This window comes from Haematobia irritans, chromosome 3, assembly GCF_050003625.1.
Source record: "Haematobia irritans isolate KBUSLIRL chromosome 3, ASM5000362v1, whole genome shotgun sequence".
Lineage (NCBI taxonomy): Eukaryota > Metazoa > Arthropoda > Insecta > Diptera > Muscidae > Haematobia > Haematobia irritans.
The window spans coordinates 5,478,106-5,498,397 of NC_134399.1; the positions used below are offsets into that span (position 1 = coordinate 5,478,106).

A 20,292-nucleotide genomic window follows, 5' to 3' on the forward strand; every position below is an offset into this window, starting at 1 on the left:
GATTTTATTTCTATAAAAATTTACTTTCCACAATATAGAAATTACACTTGCTTTGGGGAAAAGCTTCATTATATCATTATCGTCTGGGATATACCCTCATATATGACACTTCTCTATATATAAGTATAGGTCTATTCTCATTTATTTCGATAAATGGTTTGTATCCTGTTGAAGATTTATATCCAGTAATACCAAATGACCTTAGAGTGTGAGCCAGAAAACACATAAAGATGAAATAGGAAAAAAATGAAGACACTTTGTCTTTCGACTTCATCAGCAAAGGGGAGAAGATTGGTGAAAAAATCAAAAAAGACAAAATATGAGCTAAGCCCAAGGAAACCTTTATCTCAAGCATAAGAAAAAGGACTTTCCCGCAGATGATCTATTCCATCATACTCATAGACACAAAATATTAAAATAAAATCATACGTAGACCAGGGAGATTCAACTATCATTGGATGGGCTCCATGGCGGGTTGTTTTTTTTTTATACATCCACATAAGGATCTTTATAAATATGTGATTATATATAAATCTATTGATATTTATGTTATTCAAACGAAGATTTATCATTTTATTGGAGGGGGGTAGGGGTTGATTGGCAGAAACCCCAAGCGCCTTCCCAGTGACTTTCTCTTTCTCTCTGGGGAATGAATACAGGGAGTCTCTAGCTTCTATTTATGGGAAACATATGACATTTTTCGGATGACTACATTATTTCCAACTAACCAGTATTTTCTGTGTGTTTTGTAATGCAAATTTCAATGCAAATTGGCTGACAACCAGTTCAGTTTGGATAATAAGATCGAATAAATAGACAAAATAGACAAAAACACCAAAATCAATGTGGGCAGTCATCTGGCCACATAAATACATTTTATTATTCCATACTAGACAAATAGTCCTTAGTCACAATCCCCTTGACATATAGTACTCCATAAATTAAGTCCATTTTAATAAATCGATATAGATTTTAGATGGACAATATTCTATGAAATATAGATGAGGGAGAAAATAAACTAACAAACAAATAATGATGGAAAAAATAAAGCGAATTATACGGGAGGCTTGATTAATTCATAGACAGATGGTTTATGAAGATTATAGTGAACATTTATATGTATATTGAAGTTTTCGTTTTCGATTTGGGAGGAAAATAAAAAAAAAAACAAGGAAAGTAGTTCTAAGTAGACTTCAATGCTTACGCAGGCCATGTAAATTAAGACAATTGAAGAAATAGACGGACGGATGGAATATATAAAATTTAAAGTGGTAAACAAACTTGATATGCCGATATGTAGTACATAGTTTTAGCTCAATGGACAGATGGTTTAAGATTAATATGAACTATTGCCCAAACTAATGCGAAACAAAATTTAACTATTGCTGTTTACGGTGGCGTATGAATAATATTAATATGATTGAACGCTAGTGCGTATGATATAAGCAAATGCATTAATTATACGCACCAATGGTATTAATTTATAATATATAACCTTTAATATTGACATGATTATGGGGAAAAGGTAACATTTCAAAATGTTTTTAGCTTGTCACGATAAAAAAAAGACTAAAATCGAAGATTTCAAAAATTCAAAATTTTTCCTGAAAATTGAGTCATGTCTACAAGCGATTTTTAAAGTTGGTCAAAATCGAATCTCCCACTTTTTATATTTACTAAAATCGACTAAGCAACTTTAACGAAAAAACCAAAAAGTGGAATTTGAAATGAAAGAATTTCATAAGCAGCTGGTGTGAAATTTTTGGGGACTTGGAAATTTGCTTGGAAATTTTCCGGGGAAATTTTTGGGGGAACCAAATTGGGAATTTTTTGAGCAAGTTTTTTTTTTTTTTTTTTGGGGACTTTGGGATTTGATTGGATTCTCGTAAAATTGCTTGTCCCCGCGATATTGAATAATTTTGACAATCTCCCCCAAAGTGGAAATTTTTTTAGTGTTTTTGGGGCGAATTCTTCGAGTTGGGAAGTTGGAGAATTAATTGGAAATTACCAGAAAATTCGAAAGTCATGGCCAGTTTCGTCAGTATTTTTTTTTTTTAAGTCCAAAATCTACCACCACGGGAGCCACCGCGGTGCAAGGGTTAGCATGCCCGCCTTTCATACACAAGGTCGTGGGTTCGATTCCTGCTTCGACCGAACACCAAAAAGTTTTTTCAGCGGTGGATCCCACCTCAGTAAAGCTGGTGACATTTCTGAGGGTTTCAAAGCTTCTCTAAGTGGTTTCACTGCAATGTGGAATGCCGTTCGGACTCGGCTATAAAAAGGAGGTCCCTTGTCATTGAGCTTAACATGGAATCGAGCAGCACTCAGTGATAAGAGAGAAGTTTACCAATGTGATATCACAATGGATTGAATAGTCTAAGTGAGCCTGATACATCGGGCTGCCATCTAACCTAAGTCCAAAATCTACCAAGCGATTTTAATGAAAAAATCGGAAAGTTGAATTTGAAATAAAATAAGTTTATATGCAGATGCAGTGAAATTTTTGATTTGGGGACATGGGGATATGATTGGAAATTTCCAGACATTTCGAGGATTTTACCCTAATCGGGGATTTTTCCCCCCCAAATTGAGGGGAATTCTTCGAGTTGGGGTCTTGGTGAGTTGATTGGATTCTTGTAATATTACTCGTTACCGTGATATTAGATGATTTTGGGGATTAGCACTAAATTGGGGATTTTTTAAGTGAATTTGTGGCGAATTTTTCGATTTGGGGATTTGATTGGAAATTTCCAGACATTTTATGGCTTTTCAGTTCAATTCGAAAGTCATTATCGCCATATCGCCAGTATTGGATATTACTCCACAAATTGGGGATTTGTTCAGTGACGTTGGGGCGATTTTTTTTTTTATTTAGAGACTTGGAGATTTTATTGGGAATTCCAAGACTTTTTATATTGACCAAAATGAAATGCAAATAGACCATGTGACGAAAAAATCGAAACTTTTCGATATGAGTTTACTAAAACAACTGGAGTGAAGATTTTGAGTTGGTGATTTGGAGATTCGATTTGAAATTTCCAGACATTTCGGGGATTTCGGGGATTTCCCACAAATTGGGGATTTTTGTAGTGAATTTGGGGAAAATTTTTTTAAGTGGGGATTTGGGAATTTGATTGGAATCTCGTAAAATTGCTCGTCATCGCAATGTTGAATAATTTTGAGGATATCTCCCAAATTGGTATTTTTTTTTGGGAATTTGGTGCAAATTCTTCGACTTAGAGACTTGGGGATTTGATTGGAAATTTCCAGATATTTTGGGGATTTTTTTCAGCTGAAAATAAATAAAAAACAGCTGGGGTGAAGTTTTTGAGTTGGTGATTTGGGGATTCGATTTGAAATTTCCAGACATTTCGGGGATTTCCCACAAATTGGGAATTTTTGTAGTGAATTTGGGGCAAATTTTTGTAAGTGGGGACTTGGGAATGTGATTGGATTCTCGTAAAATTGCTCGTCACCGCAATATTGAATAATTTTGAGGATCTCTCCCAAATTGGGATTTTTATTGGGAATTTGCTGCAAATTCTTCGACTTAGAGACTTGGGGATTTGATTGGAAATTTCCAGATATTTTTGGCATTTTTTTCAGCAGAAAATCCCAAAAAAATTTGACAGCCATGGCCAATGTCGCCTGAGTTGGAAATTATTCCACAAATTCGGGATTTTTTTCAGTGAGTTTGGGGCGAATTTTTTGATTTAGAGACTTGGAGATTTCATTGGTAATTTCCACACATTTTATTTTGACCGAAATCGAAAAAAGAGACTTTAACGAAAAAATCGAAAAATTTAATTTGAAACGAAATAAGTTTGAAAGCAGCTGGGCTGAAATTTTTGAGTTGGTAATTTGGAATTCGATTGGGAATTTCCAGACATTTCGGGGATTTCCCACAAATTGGGAATTTTTTAGTTAACTTGGGCCAATTTTTTTTGGTGGGGACTTGGGAATTTGATTGGAAGTTTCCAGACGGGGATTTTCTTAGTGAATTTGGATGAATTCTTCGAGTTGGGGACTTGTGAATTTGATTTTGAGGGATTCTTGGCCAGTGTCGCCAGTATTGGATATTTTTCTCCAAATTGGGGATTTTTTCAGTGAATTTGAAACGAATTTTTTGATTTGAAGACATGGAGATTTTATTGGGAATTTACGACTTTAACGAAAAAATCGAAAAATTCTATTTGATACGACATGAGTTTATAAGCATCTGGGATGACATGTTTTAATTAAGGACTTGGGGATTTGATTGCAAATTTCCACATATTTTAGGGATTCTTTTCAAATCCATAAAAATTCGAAAGTCTTGAACAGTTGCGCCAGTATTGCAGAGTTTTTCAGCGAATGGGGTCGAATTCTTTCATATAGAGACTTGGAGATTTTTTTGGGAATTTCAAGACATTTTATACTGACCAAAATCGACAAGAGACTTTAAAGAAAAAGCAGCTGGGGGATTTGATTGCAAATTTCCACAAATTTTAGGGATTCTTTTCAACTGAAAATCCATAAAAATTCGAAAGTCTTGAACAGTTGCGCCAGTATTCCTCACATTGCAGAGTTTTTCAGCGAATGGGGTCGAATTCTTTGATATAGAGACTTGGAGAGTTTATTGGGAATTTCAAGACATTTTATACTGACCAAAATCGCCAAGAGACTTTAAAGAAACAGCAGCTGGGGTGAAATTTTTGAGTTGAGGACTTGGCGATTGGATTGGAAATTTCCACACATTTTGGGGATTTCCATCAAATTTAGGCAAATTCTTCGAGTTAGGGACTTAAATGGAAATTACAAGAAATATTAGAGATTTTTTTTTTTCAGATGAAAACTCATAAAAATTCGAAAGTCATGAAAAGTTTCGCCAGTATTGGAGATTTTTCCTCACATTGGGATTTTTTCAGTGAATGGAGGCGATTTTTATACCCTTCACCACTACTGTGGTACAGGGTATAATAAGTTTGTGCATTTGTATGTAACGCCAAGAAATAGTGGTCATAGACCCATCTTTTAGTATACCGATCGGCTTAGAATTAAATTCTGAGTCGATTTAGCGATTTCCGTCTGTCTGTCTGTCTATCTGTCTGTCCGTCCGTCTGTCTGTATATGTAATTTTGTGCACAAAGTACTGGTCGCAGTTTAAGTCCGATCGTCCTCAAATTTGACATAACGTCTTTCTTCGGGTAGGAGACAATCGCTATTGATTTTGGAAAAAGTCGGTTCAGATTTAGATATAGCTGCCATATATAGTTATCACCGATTTGATCATAATTCACGTATTTATGAACCGACGTTCTTCAAATTTTGTACATCTGAATGTTTTGTCAGTCCCGTAAAAACTGCCAAATATCAGCTAAATCGGTTCGCCAAGAAATAGTGGTCATAGACCCATCTTTTAGTATACCGATCGGCTTAGAATTAAATTCTGAGTCGATTTAGCGATTTCCGTCTGTCTGTCTGTCTATCTGTCTGTCCGTCCGTCTGTCTGTATATGTAATTTTGTGCACAAAGTACTGGTCGCAGTTTAAGTCCGATCGTCCTCAAATTTGACATAACGTCTTTCTTCGGGTAGGAGACAATCGCTATTGATTTTGGAAAAAGTCGGTTCAGATTTAGATATAGCTGCCATATATAGTTATCACCGATTTGATCATAATTCACGTATTTATGAACCGACGTTCTTCAAATTTTGTACATCTGAATGTTTTGTCAGTCCCGTAAAAACTGCCAAATATCAGCTAAATCGGTTCAGATTTATATATAGCTCCCATATATATCTTTCGTCCGATTTGGACTTATATGGCCCCAAAAGCTAGAGTTTTGCCCTGATTTGCTTCAAATTTTGCACAACGAGTACGTTTTATAGTATTGTTAATTGTGCCAAATTTAGTTGAAATCGGTTCAGATTTAGATATAGCTCCCCTATATATCTTTCGTCCGATTTTGACTTATATGGCTTCAAAAGCCAGAGTTTTGGCCTGATTTGATTAAAATTTTGTACAAGGAGTACGTTTAATAGTATCGTTAATTGTGCCAAATTTAGTTGAAATCGGTTCAGATTTAGATATAGCTCCCATATATATCTTTCGACCGATTTGGACTTATATGGCCTCAAAAGCCAGAGTTTTGCCCTGATTTGCTTCAAATTTTGCACAACAAGTACGTTTAATAGTATCGTTAAGTGTGCTTAATTTGGTTAAAATCGGTTCCGATTTAGATATAGCTCCCATATATATCTTTCGTCCGATTTGGATTTATATGGCCTCAAAAGCCAGAGGTTTGCCCTGAGTTGCTTGAAATTTTGCACAAGGAGTACGTTTTATAGTATCGTTAATTATGCAAAATTTAGTTGAAGTCGGTTCAGATTTAGATATAGCTCCCAGATATATCATTCGCCCGATTTGGACTAATATGCCCACAGAGGCAAAAGTGCTACTCTGATTTACGTGAAACATTGCAAAGGGAGTAGAATTGAACTTGAAACTTTGCACAGGCACTAGAATTAAGGTTCTGCATATGCGTTTTTATTTTGGTTGAAATCGGTTCAGATTTTGATATAGCTCCCATATATATCTTTCGCCCGATTTTCGGTCATATGACCACAGAGGTCAAAGTTGTTATCCGATTTACGTGAAATTTTGCACAGGGAGTAGATTCAACATAGTAACTATGCATGTGAAATTTGATTGCAATCGGTTCAGATTTCGATATAGATTCCATATATATGTTTTTCCTATTTAGGCAAAACTGGCCGAAATACCTACATTTTCCTTATTAAATCGCCACTGCTAAGTCGAAAACTTATCAAAATGACTCAAATTTTCCTATTACTCTATTACACATGTATCGACCGATAAATCATAAATACACTTTTGCGAAGTTGCCTCAAAATTGGTTTATATTTAAATGTTTCCTATATTTTTTTACTAACATTGTGTTCCACCTCAGCGCATTAGCCGACTTAAATGTAAAATCTATAAGTATTGCAGAACTCTGTACAGATCTGCTCAGATATACAGAATATATGTGTATGGATTCATATATCCAACACATTGGACGGATTTGATATGGTATCGAAAATGTGGACTTACAAAGTGGTGAAGGGTATAATATAGTCGGCGCCGCCCGACTTTAGACTTTCCTTACTTGTTTTTAGTTAAATACGTGAGGATTTTATTGATTAATTCCAGACTTTTTATATTTACCAAAATGCAAATTTAATGAAAAAAATCGATAAGTTTAATTTGAAATAAAGTCGATAAGTTTAATTTGAATGGTGTTTATAAGCAGCTGGGGTGCATTTTTTTAGTTAGGAATTTGGGGATTTTATTGGAAATTTCATGACATTTTGGGGAATTATTTACTGAATTTTGGGGGCGAATGCCTTAAGTTCGGGAAATTTCCAGACCCTTTTGGGGACGGATGGAAAGCGCTAGATCGCCTGAGAATATGGGGTTTGAGACCAATATTTTAATGTGTTACAAACAAAATAACAAAGTTAGTACACCCGGCATCCCCCAATTAAAAAATTAATTGATACTATTAATTTTTGTGATTGATTTTCGTTTCAATTAAATTTTTTTTTTTTTTTTTGAATCAATTAAATTTTCAATTGAATGTTTTTAAGACTCAATAAAGAGTTTAATTGGAAAAATTTTTTGTGAATTTTTTTTCTGTGTATGGTGGAGGGCAATAATATAAAAATTATATAAAAATTTTTAGAGAAAATTAATAGGATCGTTGTTCATTATCAATATGTAGTTTCTCTTAGGTTGATTAGTTTCTCCATAAATTTCTACCATACAAGTCTCATCCTTATCCCCAAACCCCGTAATTATTAGTCAATATCCCAAAATCTATTTTCTATTTCTTTTGGAGGGGTGGTGATAAGGAGGAATAAGCATATGTTTGCATTATTCTTTGGGGATTTCACATTTCGATTGGCCATTTTTAATTATTGGAGAGCTTTTCCTAAGAAATCCATCCAAGAAATTGGTTTTTTCCAATGCCTCCCTATAGCTTCCTATAGAACGTAGAAAAAAAAACAACCAAAAGAAAAATCCTCAAACCATCTGAAACATTTCCATTGGTTTTCTTGTGGCTTAAGTGGCCTAGACAGGCTTCCGTTTGTGGATTTCCAAATTACCAATGGTTGGTTTATATTCTAGTCCTCAAAGTGGATTGCGTGTTGTTATGCTTTCTTCGAGATGTTGGCTTTTTTTCTGGCTGTTCCACATCCGGTTTTCCTATATTGTGCGTCTGTCTTTTCTATATATCCATCCCTCTCTCTCCATTTTCTTCCTTAAGGAATAAAGTTACTAATCTTTAAATGAAATGATAAATGTTCTTGACTGCATAGTACTTTTGAAGTTTCCTTTTACTTCTTGAAGCTTTGAAATGATGTTTGTGACATCTTGGCAACATATATTCATGGTAGTCCTTTTAAGAAATTTCTTTTATTCGTTTGGTGCACTTCAGAGAAACTTATGTGCAGAAAAAAAATATAAACTGTCAAGAAAATTGTCCTCCATTTCTGGAAGTGAGTTCTTAGCAAACGAAAAAAAAAACGAATTTAACAAAAAGTTCAAGCTAACATTGGAACTAACAATTTAATTTAATTAATTTGTCTTTTTTTGCGAAGGATATCATTTTTGCTAGCCTTAGATGGTAAGGGTAAGTTGTCATTATTTGCTGATGAAAGCCATAATTAAGGAGACCACTCATACGCTCCATTGGCAGGGACAATGGTGCGTATGAGTGTTTTTGTTATTTAATTTCTCTTTTTTGTTGTTTCTCTTCCTCTCTCTCTCTCTGTCTCTCTTACTGGAATTTCTATTTAATTTGTCATTTCAATTTCCTGTCATTCAAAGTTGAAAACGTTTTTCAATTCATTAGTGACTTTCGTTTAATTTTTTGTTTTGCAGATTTTTTCCTCCGCCCCATCAAACAACAAAAGTCAACTATAGTTTTCAATTAAGCCTCCTTCCTAAAGATTTTGTTTTTCTAAGGAATTGCTGATGAAAGGTAAAACGTTAATAGAATACATATTTGCTTTGTGTTTGTGTTTTTGTTTGTTTGTTTTTGTTTTTTTTTTTTTTTGGAGTATCCACTGGTGTGGAATTAAATTAATCACTTTTGTTTATAAATTATTACAGCCTCTTTTCTAAATTAAACACCAGCCAGTTGAAGGGCCAAGTCATTAATATCACTCATATATTAATAACTTCTCGTACGTGAGTCACTGTATGCCACCGTTTATGTTTAGCAAGGCTTTCATTTTTTCCTCGTTCTCTTTGGCCTAATGTTTAGGCCTAAAGTTATTCATTACCGGTATGAACACCAATATGATATTGCCTGAAGGAGAAATGATTTCTGAGATGTTGAGTTGAGTTTCCAAGGAAAAATGCGATCCATTAAAGAAAATGAATACTGTCTGAATAATCAAACTCAAGTGATGAAAAATTATGAAGGATACGCTTAAGCGATTTTTTAAGGAAATATGAGAGTAAGTAACTATGGAAAGGTATAGCAAATTTTTTTTTTTTTTGGAAAATTTATATTTTTCTTTTTGGGAAAGTGAAGAGTGGTTATAAATTATGGTTCTTGAAAGCGGATTTTTCTCAGAAACCCAAATGATAGGTGAAAATACTCTAACACACAGTGCTCAGGATATATTAATTTTGATCTGACCAAAAATGTTCTAACAGGAATATTGAGACCTAATAGAATATACACCGATCAACTCAGAATCACGCTGGACACTCGTGTACAAAATAGTCTACCAACATTTCCAGACAATTTTCCCAAAAATCTACCAAATTTAAAAAAAAATCTTATTTTGAAAAATTTTTTATTTCTTTCGAAAATTTCGTCAAAACTTTATTTTTATAAAAAATTTTGTCAAAATGTTATTTCTATAGTAAATATTGTCAAAATGTTATTTCTATAGAAAATTGTGTCAAATTTTAATTTGTATAGAAAATTTTATTTCTATAGAAAATTTTGTCACAATTTTATTTCTTTCCAACATTTTTTCAAAATTTTATTTCTTTCCAAAATTTTGTCAAAATTTTATTTCTTTCCAAAATTTTGTCAAAATTTTATTTCTATAGAAAATTGTGTCAAACTTTTATTTCGTTAGAAAATTTTGTCAAAATGTTATTTCTATTGAAAATTGTGTCAAACTTTTATTTCGTTAGAAAATTTTGTCAAAATTTTATTTTTATAGAAAATTTTGACAAAATGTTATTTCTATAGAAAATTGTGTCAAAATGTTATTTCTATAGAAAATTTTGTCAAACTTTTATTTCTATAGAAAATTGTGTCAAACTTTTATTTCTATAGAAAACTTTGTCAAAAATGTATTTCTATAGAAAATTTTGTGAAAATTTTACTTCCATAGAAAATTTTGTCAAAATTTTATTTCTATCGAAAATGTTGTCAAAATTTTATTTCTATAGAAAATTTTGGAAAAATTTTATTTCTATTGAATATTGTGTCAAAATTTTATTTTTATAGAAAATTGTGTCAAAATTTTATTTCTATAGAAAATTTGGTCAAACTTTTATTTCGTTAGAAAATTTTGTCAAAATTTTATTTTTATAGAAAATTTTGTCAAAATTTTATTTTTATAGAAAATTTTGTCAAAATGTTATTTCTATAGAAAATTTTGTCAAAATTTTATTTCTATAGAAAATTGTGTCAAAATTTTACTTCTATAGAAAATTTTGTCAAAATTTTTGTTCTATAGAAAATTTTGTCAAAATTTTGTCAAAATTTTACTTCTATAGAAAATTTTGTCAAAATATTGTGTCACAATTTTAGTTTTATAGAAAATTGTGTCAAAATTTTATTTCTATAGAAAATTTTGTCAAAATTTTATTTCTTTCCAAAATTTGGTCAAAATTTTATTTCTTTTCAAAATTTTGTCAAAATGTTATTTCTTTCGAAAATACTGTCACAATTTTATTTCGTTAGAAAATTTTTTTAAATTTTTATTTCTATAGAAAATTTTGTCAAAATTTTATTTCTATAGAAAATTTTGTCAAAATTTTATTTCTATAGAAAATTTTGTCAAATTTTATTTCTATAGAAAATTTTGGCCAAATTTTATTTCTATAGAAAAGTGTGTCCAACTTTTACTTCGTTAAAAAAATTTTGTCAAAATGTTATTTCTATAGTAAATTTTGTCAACATATTATTTCTATAGAAAATTGTGTCAAACTTTTATTTCTATAGAAAATTTTGTCACAATTTTATTTCGTTACAAAATTTTGTCAAAATTTTATTTCTATGGAATATTGTGTCAAAATTTTATTTCTATAGAAAATTTTGTCAAGATTTTATTTCTATAGAAAATGTTGTCAAAATTTCATTTCTTTCCAAAATGTTGTCAAAATTTCATTTCTTTCCAAAATGTTGTCAAAATTTTATTTCTTTCCAAAATTTTGTCAAAATTTTATTTCTATAGAAAATTTTGTCAAAATTTTATTTCTTTCGAAAATACTGTCACAATTTTATTTCGTTAGAAAATTTTTTCAAATTTTTATTTCTATGGAAAATTCTGTCAAAATTTTATTTGTATAGAAAATTTTGTCAAAATTTTATTTCTATAGAAAATTTTGGAAAATTTTTATTCTATGGAATATTGTGTCAAAATTTTTTTTTATGGAATATAGTGTCAATATTTTATTTCTATAGAAAATTTTGTCCTAATTTTATTTCTTTCCAAAATTTTTCCAAAATTTTATTTCTTTCCAAAATTTTGTCAAAATTTTATTTCTTTCGAAAATTTTGTCAAAATTTTATTTCTTTCCAAAATACTGTCACAATTTTATTTCGTTAGAAAATTTTTTCAAAATTTTATTTCTATAGAAAATTTTGTCAAAATTTAATTTCTATAGAAAATTTTTACCAACTGTGGCAATCGTGCTCAGAATCACATCCTGAGTCGTTACAGCCCTTGGTGTCCATCTGTCCATGTATTTGTTGTTCGTAGGGTTCCGGTCGCAATTATTGACTGATTAGATTTGACACAGAGTACTCTTTTGGACCAAAGACGAACGCTATTGAATTTCGCAAATATCTGATCAAACTTAGATATAGCTCCCATATATGAGTATCGCCCGATTTTGACACATTTTCTATAGAAATAAAATTTGGACAAAATTTTCTATAGAAATAAAATTTTAGCAAAATTTCCTATAGGAATAAAATTTTGATAAAATTTTCTATAGAAATAAAATTTTGACAAATATTTGTATGGAAATAAAATTTCGACAAAATTTTCTATAAAAAAATTCAACAAAATTTTCTATAAAAAAAATTTTATAAAATTTTCTATAAAAATAAAAGTTTAATAAAAATTTCTCCAAAAAAAATTTTGCAAAATATTCTATAGAAATAAAATCTTGACAAAGTTTTCTACAGAGATAAAATTTTGATAAAATTTTCTATAGAAATAAAATTTTGGTAAAATTTTCTATAGAAATAAAATTTTGACAAAATTTTCTATAGGAATAAAATTTTCTATAGAAATAAAATTTTGACAAATATTTTTGTGGAAATAAAATTTCGACAAAATTTTCTATAAAAACAATGTCGACAAAATTTTCTATAAAAAAAATGTCGACAAAATTTTCTATAAAAAAAATTCGACAAAATTTCTATAAAAAATTAATAAAATTTTTTATAAAAATACAATTTTAATAAAAATTCCTCAAAAAAATGTTGGCAAAATATTCTATAGAAATAAAATCTTGACAAAATCTTCTACAGAAATCAAATTTTGATAAAATTTTTTATAGAAATAAAATTTTGAAAAAATTTTTAGTAGAAATAAAATTTTAACATAATTTTCTATAGAAATAAAATCTTGACAAAATCATCTACAGAAATAAAATTTTGATAAAACTTTCTATAGAAATAAAATCTTGACAAAATCTTCTACAGAAATAAAAGTTTGATAAAATTTTCTTTAGAAATAAAATTTTCACAAAAATTTCTATAGAAATACAATTTTGACAAAAAATTCTACAGAAAAAAATTTTGACAAATATTTGTATGGAAATAAAATTTCGACAAAATTTTCTATAGAGATAAAATTTTAATAAAATTTTCTATAAAAATAAAATTTTAATAAAAATTTCTCAAAAAAAAACAATTGGCAAAATATTCTATAGAAATAAAATTTTGGTAAAAATTTCTATAGAAATAAAATTTTGACAAAATTTTCTATAGAAATAAAATTTTGACAAAATTTTCTATAGAAATAAAATTTTGACAAAATTTTCTATAGAAATAAAATTTTGACAAAATTTTCTATAGAAATAAAATTTTGACAAAATTTTCTATAGAAATAAAATTTTGGCAAAATTTTGTATGGAAATAAAATGTTGACCAAATTCTCTATAGAAATAAAATTTCGATAAAATTCTCCATAGAAATAAAATTTTGATAAAATTTGCCATAGAAATAAAATTTTGACAAAAATTTTCTATAGAAATAAAATGTTTGCAAATTTTTCAATATAAGATTTTTTTTAGATTTGGTAGATTTTTGGTAAAATTATCTGGGAATTTTGGTAGATTATTTTTGGCACAAGTGGCATCCTTGAGTTTAATCCGTTGGACTGTTTTGCCTGGGGCATTTTGGCAACATCTCAGGACGGCGCTTCGTCGGAAATGGACCAAAATACCACAGTGCCAGTTTCGTGTGCCTGGGGCATTTTGGAGAGTAAGGTTGGCACTAACAATTACCAAAGTGTACTGGGAATGGCCCAGAATTCCGCAGAACCACTTTCGTGCAGCATGCGATGGTCGATCGCTCATATTTAGGACATAATTCGTGCAAAAGTTAGCTAATTCGAACATATTATACTACTTTGTTGCATTACATATCAGTTACCCTGTATATAAAAATTATTCCATGTCAATTTCCATTTTACATTGAAGGACTTGGGGGAAACTGATAATTTTTTTTTGCAATTTTAAATGTGACAATCCGTTTTCGTCATTTGAGAAATGTTAACACTTTGATTTCACGCTCTCTCTCCCCCACTCTCTCCCTCTCTTTTACATTCCCATAACCAAATTACCCCACACCCATGATGATGATGATGATGTCCTGGTAATCTACATTGGAATAATTTATTGCTGTTATTGTCAGTGTTGTGTGCAACACCAATCCATTCGCCATTACTGCGGTATTGGCTTTGGTTTGATTCACTCATTCCATGTGGCCAGCGAAAATATTTGTCCGTCCTTCCGGTGCTGGCTGTCCGGGGGGCCATAAATTATGCCAAAGGACATAATAGATTTTTTTTTTTTTGTTTTGTGAGCCGCCTCTTTACCAATTCGCTAAAGGAAATTGTAATTACACTTGGCCCAGGGAGTAGGGCACTCTAAATAAACGGGGCCTTATCAGCTGCGTTCTATGCGTTCCAGCAAATGTGCAATAATGAGAGCAGTGTGCAAAGCGATGGCTTGGGCAAGGTCATCATCTTCAAGGATGTGGGGAGTGGGGACGACGACGACAGACCTATGCAAGCCGTGGTGGTCATTTGCTTACGCTCATAATGAGCTAAGTGCTTATTTTGATTTGTGGCGTAATGAGTTTCCTAAGTGCTGGTCGGTGGGTTGGCTATATCTGTGCGACTGTCTTCTTTTCTCGCAGAGAGAGAAAGAGAGATGGTCAGCTATAGTTGGCCATGTCGTTTTGCAAAATCAATTTGTTAAAAAGATTGATGATTATTAGCATAGAGGCAATGCGGATTCAGTCCATGCAAATGAAAGATAGCAAAGGCTTTATTGTAAGGCACAAAGCAGTCGTAGTTTCTACCCTTACCCTCCCCACGGATAATTTAGAAGCATTAGGCCTATTTATCAGTTAAGGGGGTATTTAAAACCACTGGCTTATGACACAACAGAAGTTGGACCCCCCTCGTCGCCTTTTGCCGGAGGCATTTGTAAAACTATTAGCTTGTGGATTTGTTAAACATGCACGGAATATTCCCCCCCTTTATTAATGATGTAGAAGTGAACTTTAATTGAGCCAAACTGCAATGCGGGGGGCCAAGATTAACAAAACAGAATTTTCAAAGACCAGGAAAGAAGAATCACTCAGTCACTTAGTGAGCCAGTGAATGAATGAATGCTCGTCTAATGATAATGTGATGTGTTCAGATTTGTTAAACTCAATCAATTACAAAGTAATTTGCTCCCCCGTATGTTTTTGGCCAAATGATACAAATCTAAGCAAATGTTCTTGGTCAGGATATGGATGGAAACCAGAAGAGCTTTAAGTGGAAGAATAAGAACCACACAGAAAACCAAATACAATTCCTTAATATTTCTTCCCCTAGTTAATACTTCACCCTTAGATTTGTGCTTTGCAACAACTATTTGACTTAAGATAATGTCCCTTAAAGAGAGATACTCGTACTGTGGACAGTCTTTTCCATTAGGGGAGGGTGGAAATTTGAAAACACAAATCACAGGTCATTTTTGATAAAGATCTTGACGTTTGCTAGCTTATTCCCCAGAGCACGTGAATTGTGCTATATCACAAACTAGAACATCATGGTAGAAGAGACTATATAGGGTGGCTGATATGTATTGCAAGCAACTTCAGTTTGCTATAATTTTTAAATAGAAATAAAATTTTGTCGAATTTTTCTATAGAAATAAAATGTTGACAAAATTTTCTATAGAAATACAATTTTTGGCAAAATTTTCTATAGAAATAAACTTTCTAAAGAAATAAAATTTTCTATAGAAATAAAATGTTGACAAAATTTTCTATAGAAATAAAATTTTGACAAAATTTTTTATAGAAATAAAATTTTGATAAAATTTTCTATAGAAATAAAATTTTGACAAAATTTTTATAGAAATAAAATTTTGACAAAATATTCTACAGAAATAAAATTTTGACAAATATTTGTATGGAAATAAAATTTGGACAAAATTTCTTATAGAAATAAAATTTTGACAAAATTATCTATAGAAACAAAATTTTCTATAGAAATAAAATGTTGATAAAATTTTCTATAGAAATAAAATTTTGATAAAATTTTCTATAGAAATACAATTTTGACAAAATTTTCTATAGAAATAAAAATTTGACAAAATTTTCCATAGAAATAAAATTTTTAAAAAAATTTCAACAGAAATAAAATTTTAGAAAATTTCCAATAGAAATAAAATTTTTAGAAAATTTCCTACAGAAATAAATTTTTAGATATCAAATTTTTAAAATTTTCTGCAGAAATAATATTTTGACAAAATTTTTCATAAAAATAAAATTTTCTGTAAAAATAAAATTTTGACAAATTTTTCTATAGAAATAAAATTTTGACATAATTTTCGGTAGAAATAAAATGTTGAAATAATTTTCTATAGAAATAAAATTTTGACAAAATTTCTATAAAAATAAAATTTTCACAAAATTTCTATAAAAATAAAATTTTCAGAAAATTTCTATAAAAATAAAATTTTCACAACATTTTCTATAGATATGACATTTTGACAAAATTTTCTATAGATATAAGATACTGTAGAAATAAAATATTTATAAAATTTCCTATAGAAATAACATTTTGACAAAACTTTCTATAAAAGTAAAATTTTTAGAAAATTTTCTATAGAAATAGCATTTTTGAAAAATTTCATATAGAAATAACATTTTGACAAAATTTTCTATAAAAGTAAAATTTTGATAAAAATTTTCACGAAATAAAAATTTGACAAAATTTTCTATAGAAATAAAATTTTGACAAAGTTTTCTATAGAAATAAAATTTTGACAAAATTTTCTATAGAAATAAAATTTTGACAAAATGTTTGTTAAGTATTTGATCACCAACATTGGCTCCGGTGTCGGTGCTGCTCCCGCTGGTGGTGCTGCCGTTCCTGTTGGTAGCGCTGCTCCCGCCGCTGGGGCCAAGAAGGAAGAAAAGAAGAAGGAACAGGAACCTGAAGAATCCGATGATGATGTGTTTTTAAGAATTTTGATAACATTTTCTACAGAAATAAAATTTTGACAAAATTTTCAATAGAAATACAATTTTTAAAAAATTGTCTACAGAAATAAAATTTTTAGAAAATTTCCTACAGAAATAAATTTTCAGATATCAAATTTTTAGAAAATTTTCTACAGAAATAAAATTTTTACAAAATTTTTCATAAAAATAAAATTTTCTTTAGAAATAAAATGTTGACATAATTTTCTTTAGAAAAAAAATGTTGAAATAATTTTCTATAGAAATAAAATTTTGACAAAATTTCTATATAGATATAACATTTTGACAAAATTTTCTATAGAAATAAAATCTTTAAAAAAAATTCCTATAGAAATAACATTTTGACAAAACTTTCTATAAAAGTAAAATTTTTAGAAAATTTTCTATAGAAATAGCATTTTTGAAAAATTTCATATAGAAATAACATTTTGACAAAATTTTCTATAAAAGTAAAATTTTGATAAAAATTTTCACGAAATAAAAATTTGACAAAATTTTCTATAGAAATAAAATTTTGACAAAATTTTCTATAGAAATAAAATTTTGACAAAATGTTTGTTAAGTATTTGATCACCAACATTGGCTCCGGTGTCGGTGCTGCTCCCGCTGGTGGTGCTGCCGTTCCTGTTGGTAGCGCTGCTCCCGCCGCTGGGGCCAAGAAGGAAGAAAAGAAGAAGGAACAGGAACCTGAAGAATCCGATGATGATATGGGCTTCGCTCTCTTCGATTAAATGGACAATATGTGTGTTTTTAAGAATTTTGATAACATTTTCTACAGAAATAAAATTTTGACAAAATTTTCAATAGAAATAAAATTTTTAAAAAATTGTCTACAGAAATAAAATTTTTAGAAAATTTCCTACAGAAATAAATTTTTAGATATCAAATTTTTAGAAAATTTTCTACAGAAATAAAATTTTTACAAAATTTTTCATAAAAATAAAATTTTCTATAGAAATAAAATTTTGGCATAATTTTCTATAGAAATAACATTTTGACATAATTTTCTATAGAAATAAGATGTTGAAATAATTTTCTATAGATATAACATTTTGACAAAATTTTCTATAGATATAAGATACTGTAGAAATAAAATGTTGTCAAAATTTTCTATAGAAATAAAATTTTTAGAAAATTTTCTATAAAAATAAAATCTTTAAAAAATTTCCTATAGAAATAACATTTTGACAAAACTTTCTATAAAAGTAAAATTTTTAGAAAATTTTCTATAGAAATAGCATTTTTGAAAAATTTCATATACAAATAACATTTTGACAAAATTTTCTATAAAAGTAAAATTTTGATAAAAATTTTCAAGAAATAAAAATATGACAAAATTTTCTATAGAAATAAAATTTTTACAAAATTTTCTATAGAAATAAAATTTTGACAAAATGTTTGTTAAGTATTTGATCACCAACATTGGCTCCGGTGTCGGTGCTGCTCCCCCTGGTGGTGCTGCCGTTCCTGCTGGTGGCGTTGCTCCCGCCGCTGAGGCCAAGAAGGAAGAAAAGAAGAAGGAACAGGAACCTGAAGAATCCGATGATGATATGGGCTTCACTCTCTTCGATTAAATGGACAATATGTTTGTTTTTAACAATTTTGATAAAATTTTCTATAGAAATACAATTTTAACAAAATATTCTATAGAAATAAAATTTTGATAAAATTTTCTATAGAAATACAATTTTGACAAAATTTTCTATAGAAATACAATTTTGACAAAATTTTCCATAGAAATAAAATTTTTAAAAAATTTTCTATAGAAATACAATTTTGACAAAATTTTCCATAGAAATAAAATTTTTAAAAAATTTTCTACAGAAATAAAATTTTTAGAAAATTTCGTACAGAAATAAAATTTTTAGAAAATTTCCTACAAAAATAAATTTTTAGATATCAAATTTTTAGAAAATTTTCTACAGAAATAAAATTTTGACAAAATTTTTCATAAAAATACAATTTTCTATAGAAATAAAATTTTGACAAAATTTTTTATAGGAATAAAATTTTGACAAAATATTCTACAGAAATAAAATTTTGACAAATATTTGTATGGAAATAAACTTTGGACAAAATTTTCTATAGAAATAAAATTTTGACAAAATTTTCTATAGAAATAAAATTTGGACAAAATTTTCTATAGAAATAAAATCTTGACAAATTTTTCTACAGAAATAAAATTTTCATAAAAATTTCTATAGAAATAAAATTTTTAGAAAATTTTCTATAGAAATAAAATTTTTAGAAAATTTTCTATAGAAATAAAATTTTGGCAAAATTTTCTATAGAAATAAAATTTTGACAAAATTTTTATAGAAATAAAATGTTGATAAAATTTTCTATAGAAATACAATTTTGACAAAGTTTTCTATAGAAATAAAATTTTTAAAAAATTTTTAACAGAAATAAAATTTTTAAAAAATTTTTAACAGAAATAAAATTTTAGAAAATTTCCAATATAAATAAAATTTTTAGAAAATTTCCTACAGAAATAAATTTTTAGATATTAAATTTTTAGAAAATTTTCTACAGAAATAAAATTTTGACAAAATTTTTCATAAAAATAAAATATTCTGTAAAAATAAAATTTTGACAAATTTTTCTATAGAAATAAGATTTTGACATAATTTTCTATAGAAATAAAATGTTGAAATAATTTTCTTTAGAAATAAAATTTTGACAAAATTTCTATAAAAATAAAATTTTCACAAAATTTCTATAAAAATAAAATGTTCACAACATTTTCTATAGATATAACATTTTGACAAAATTTTCTATAGATATAAGATACTGTAGAAATACAATTTTGTCAAAATTTTCTATATTCTAGAAATAAAATTTTTAGAAAATTTTCTATAGAAATAATATTTTTAGAAAATTTTCTATAGAAATAAAATTTTTAAAAAATTTCCTATAGAAATAAAATTTTGACAAAATTTTCTATAAAAGTAAAATTTTGATAAAAATTTCTCTAGAAATAAAAATTTGACAAAATTTTCGATAGAAATAAATTTTTGACAAAATTTTCTATAGAAATAAAATTTTTAGAAAATTTTCTATAGAAATAAAATTTTTAAAAAATTTCCTATAGAAATTACATTTTTAAAAAATTACCTATAGAAATAAAATTTTGACAAAATTTTCTATAAAAGTAAAATTTTGATAAAAATTTCTCTAGAAATAAAAATTTGACAAAATTTTCTATAGAAATAAAATTTTGACAAAATTTGCTATGTTATAGGAATAAAATTTGTAGAAAATTTACTA

At 28.5% G+C, this 20,292-nt stretch overlaps 3 protein-coding genes across 3 annotated transcripts in view; 2 read left to right on the top strand and 1 right to left on the bottom strand.

Moving 5' to 3' along the window:
- Positions 1 to 20,292, bottom strand: part of LOC142230586 (potassium channel, subfamily K, member 16) — a 237,111-nt gene that overhangs the window by 63,879 nt on the left and 152,940 nt on the right. The gene's annotated exons all lie outside the window — the stretch shown is intronic.
- Positions 17,574 to 17,768, top strand: LOC142232102 (uncharacterized). The gene has a single exon (XM_075302821.1). It carries the CDS (start codon positions 17,574 to 17,576, stop codon positions 17,751 to 17,753), a length of 180 nt encoding a protein of 59 aa, XP_075158936.1. The 3' UTR covers positions 17,754 to 17,768.
- On the top strand, positions 18,417 to 18,617 carry LOC142228853 (uncharacterized). The gene has a single exon (XM_075299378.1). The coding sequence runs from the start codon at positions 18,417 to 18,419 to the stop codon at positions 18,594 to 18,596; it is 180 nt and encodes a 59-aa protein (XP_075155493.1). The 3' UTR covers positions 18,597 to 18,617.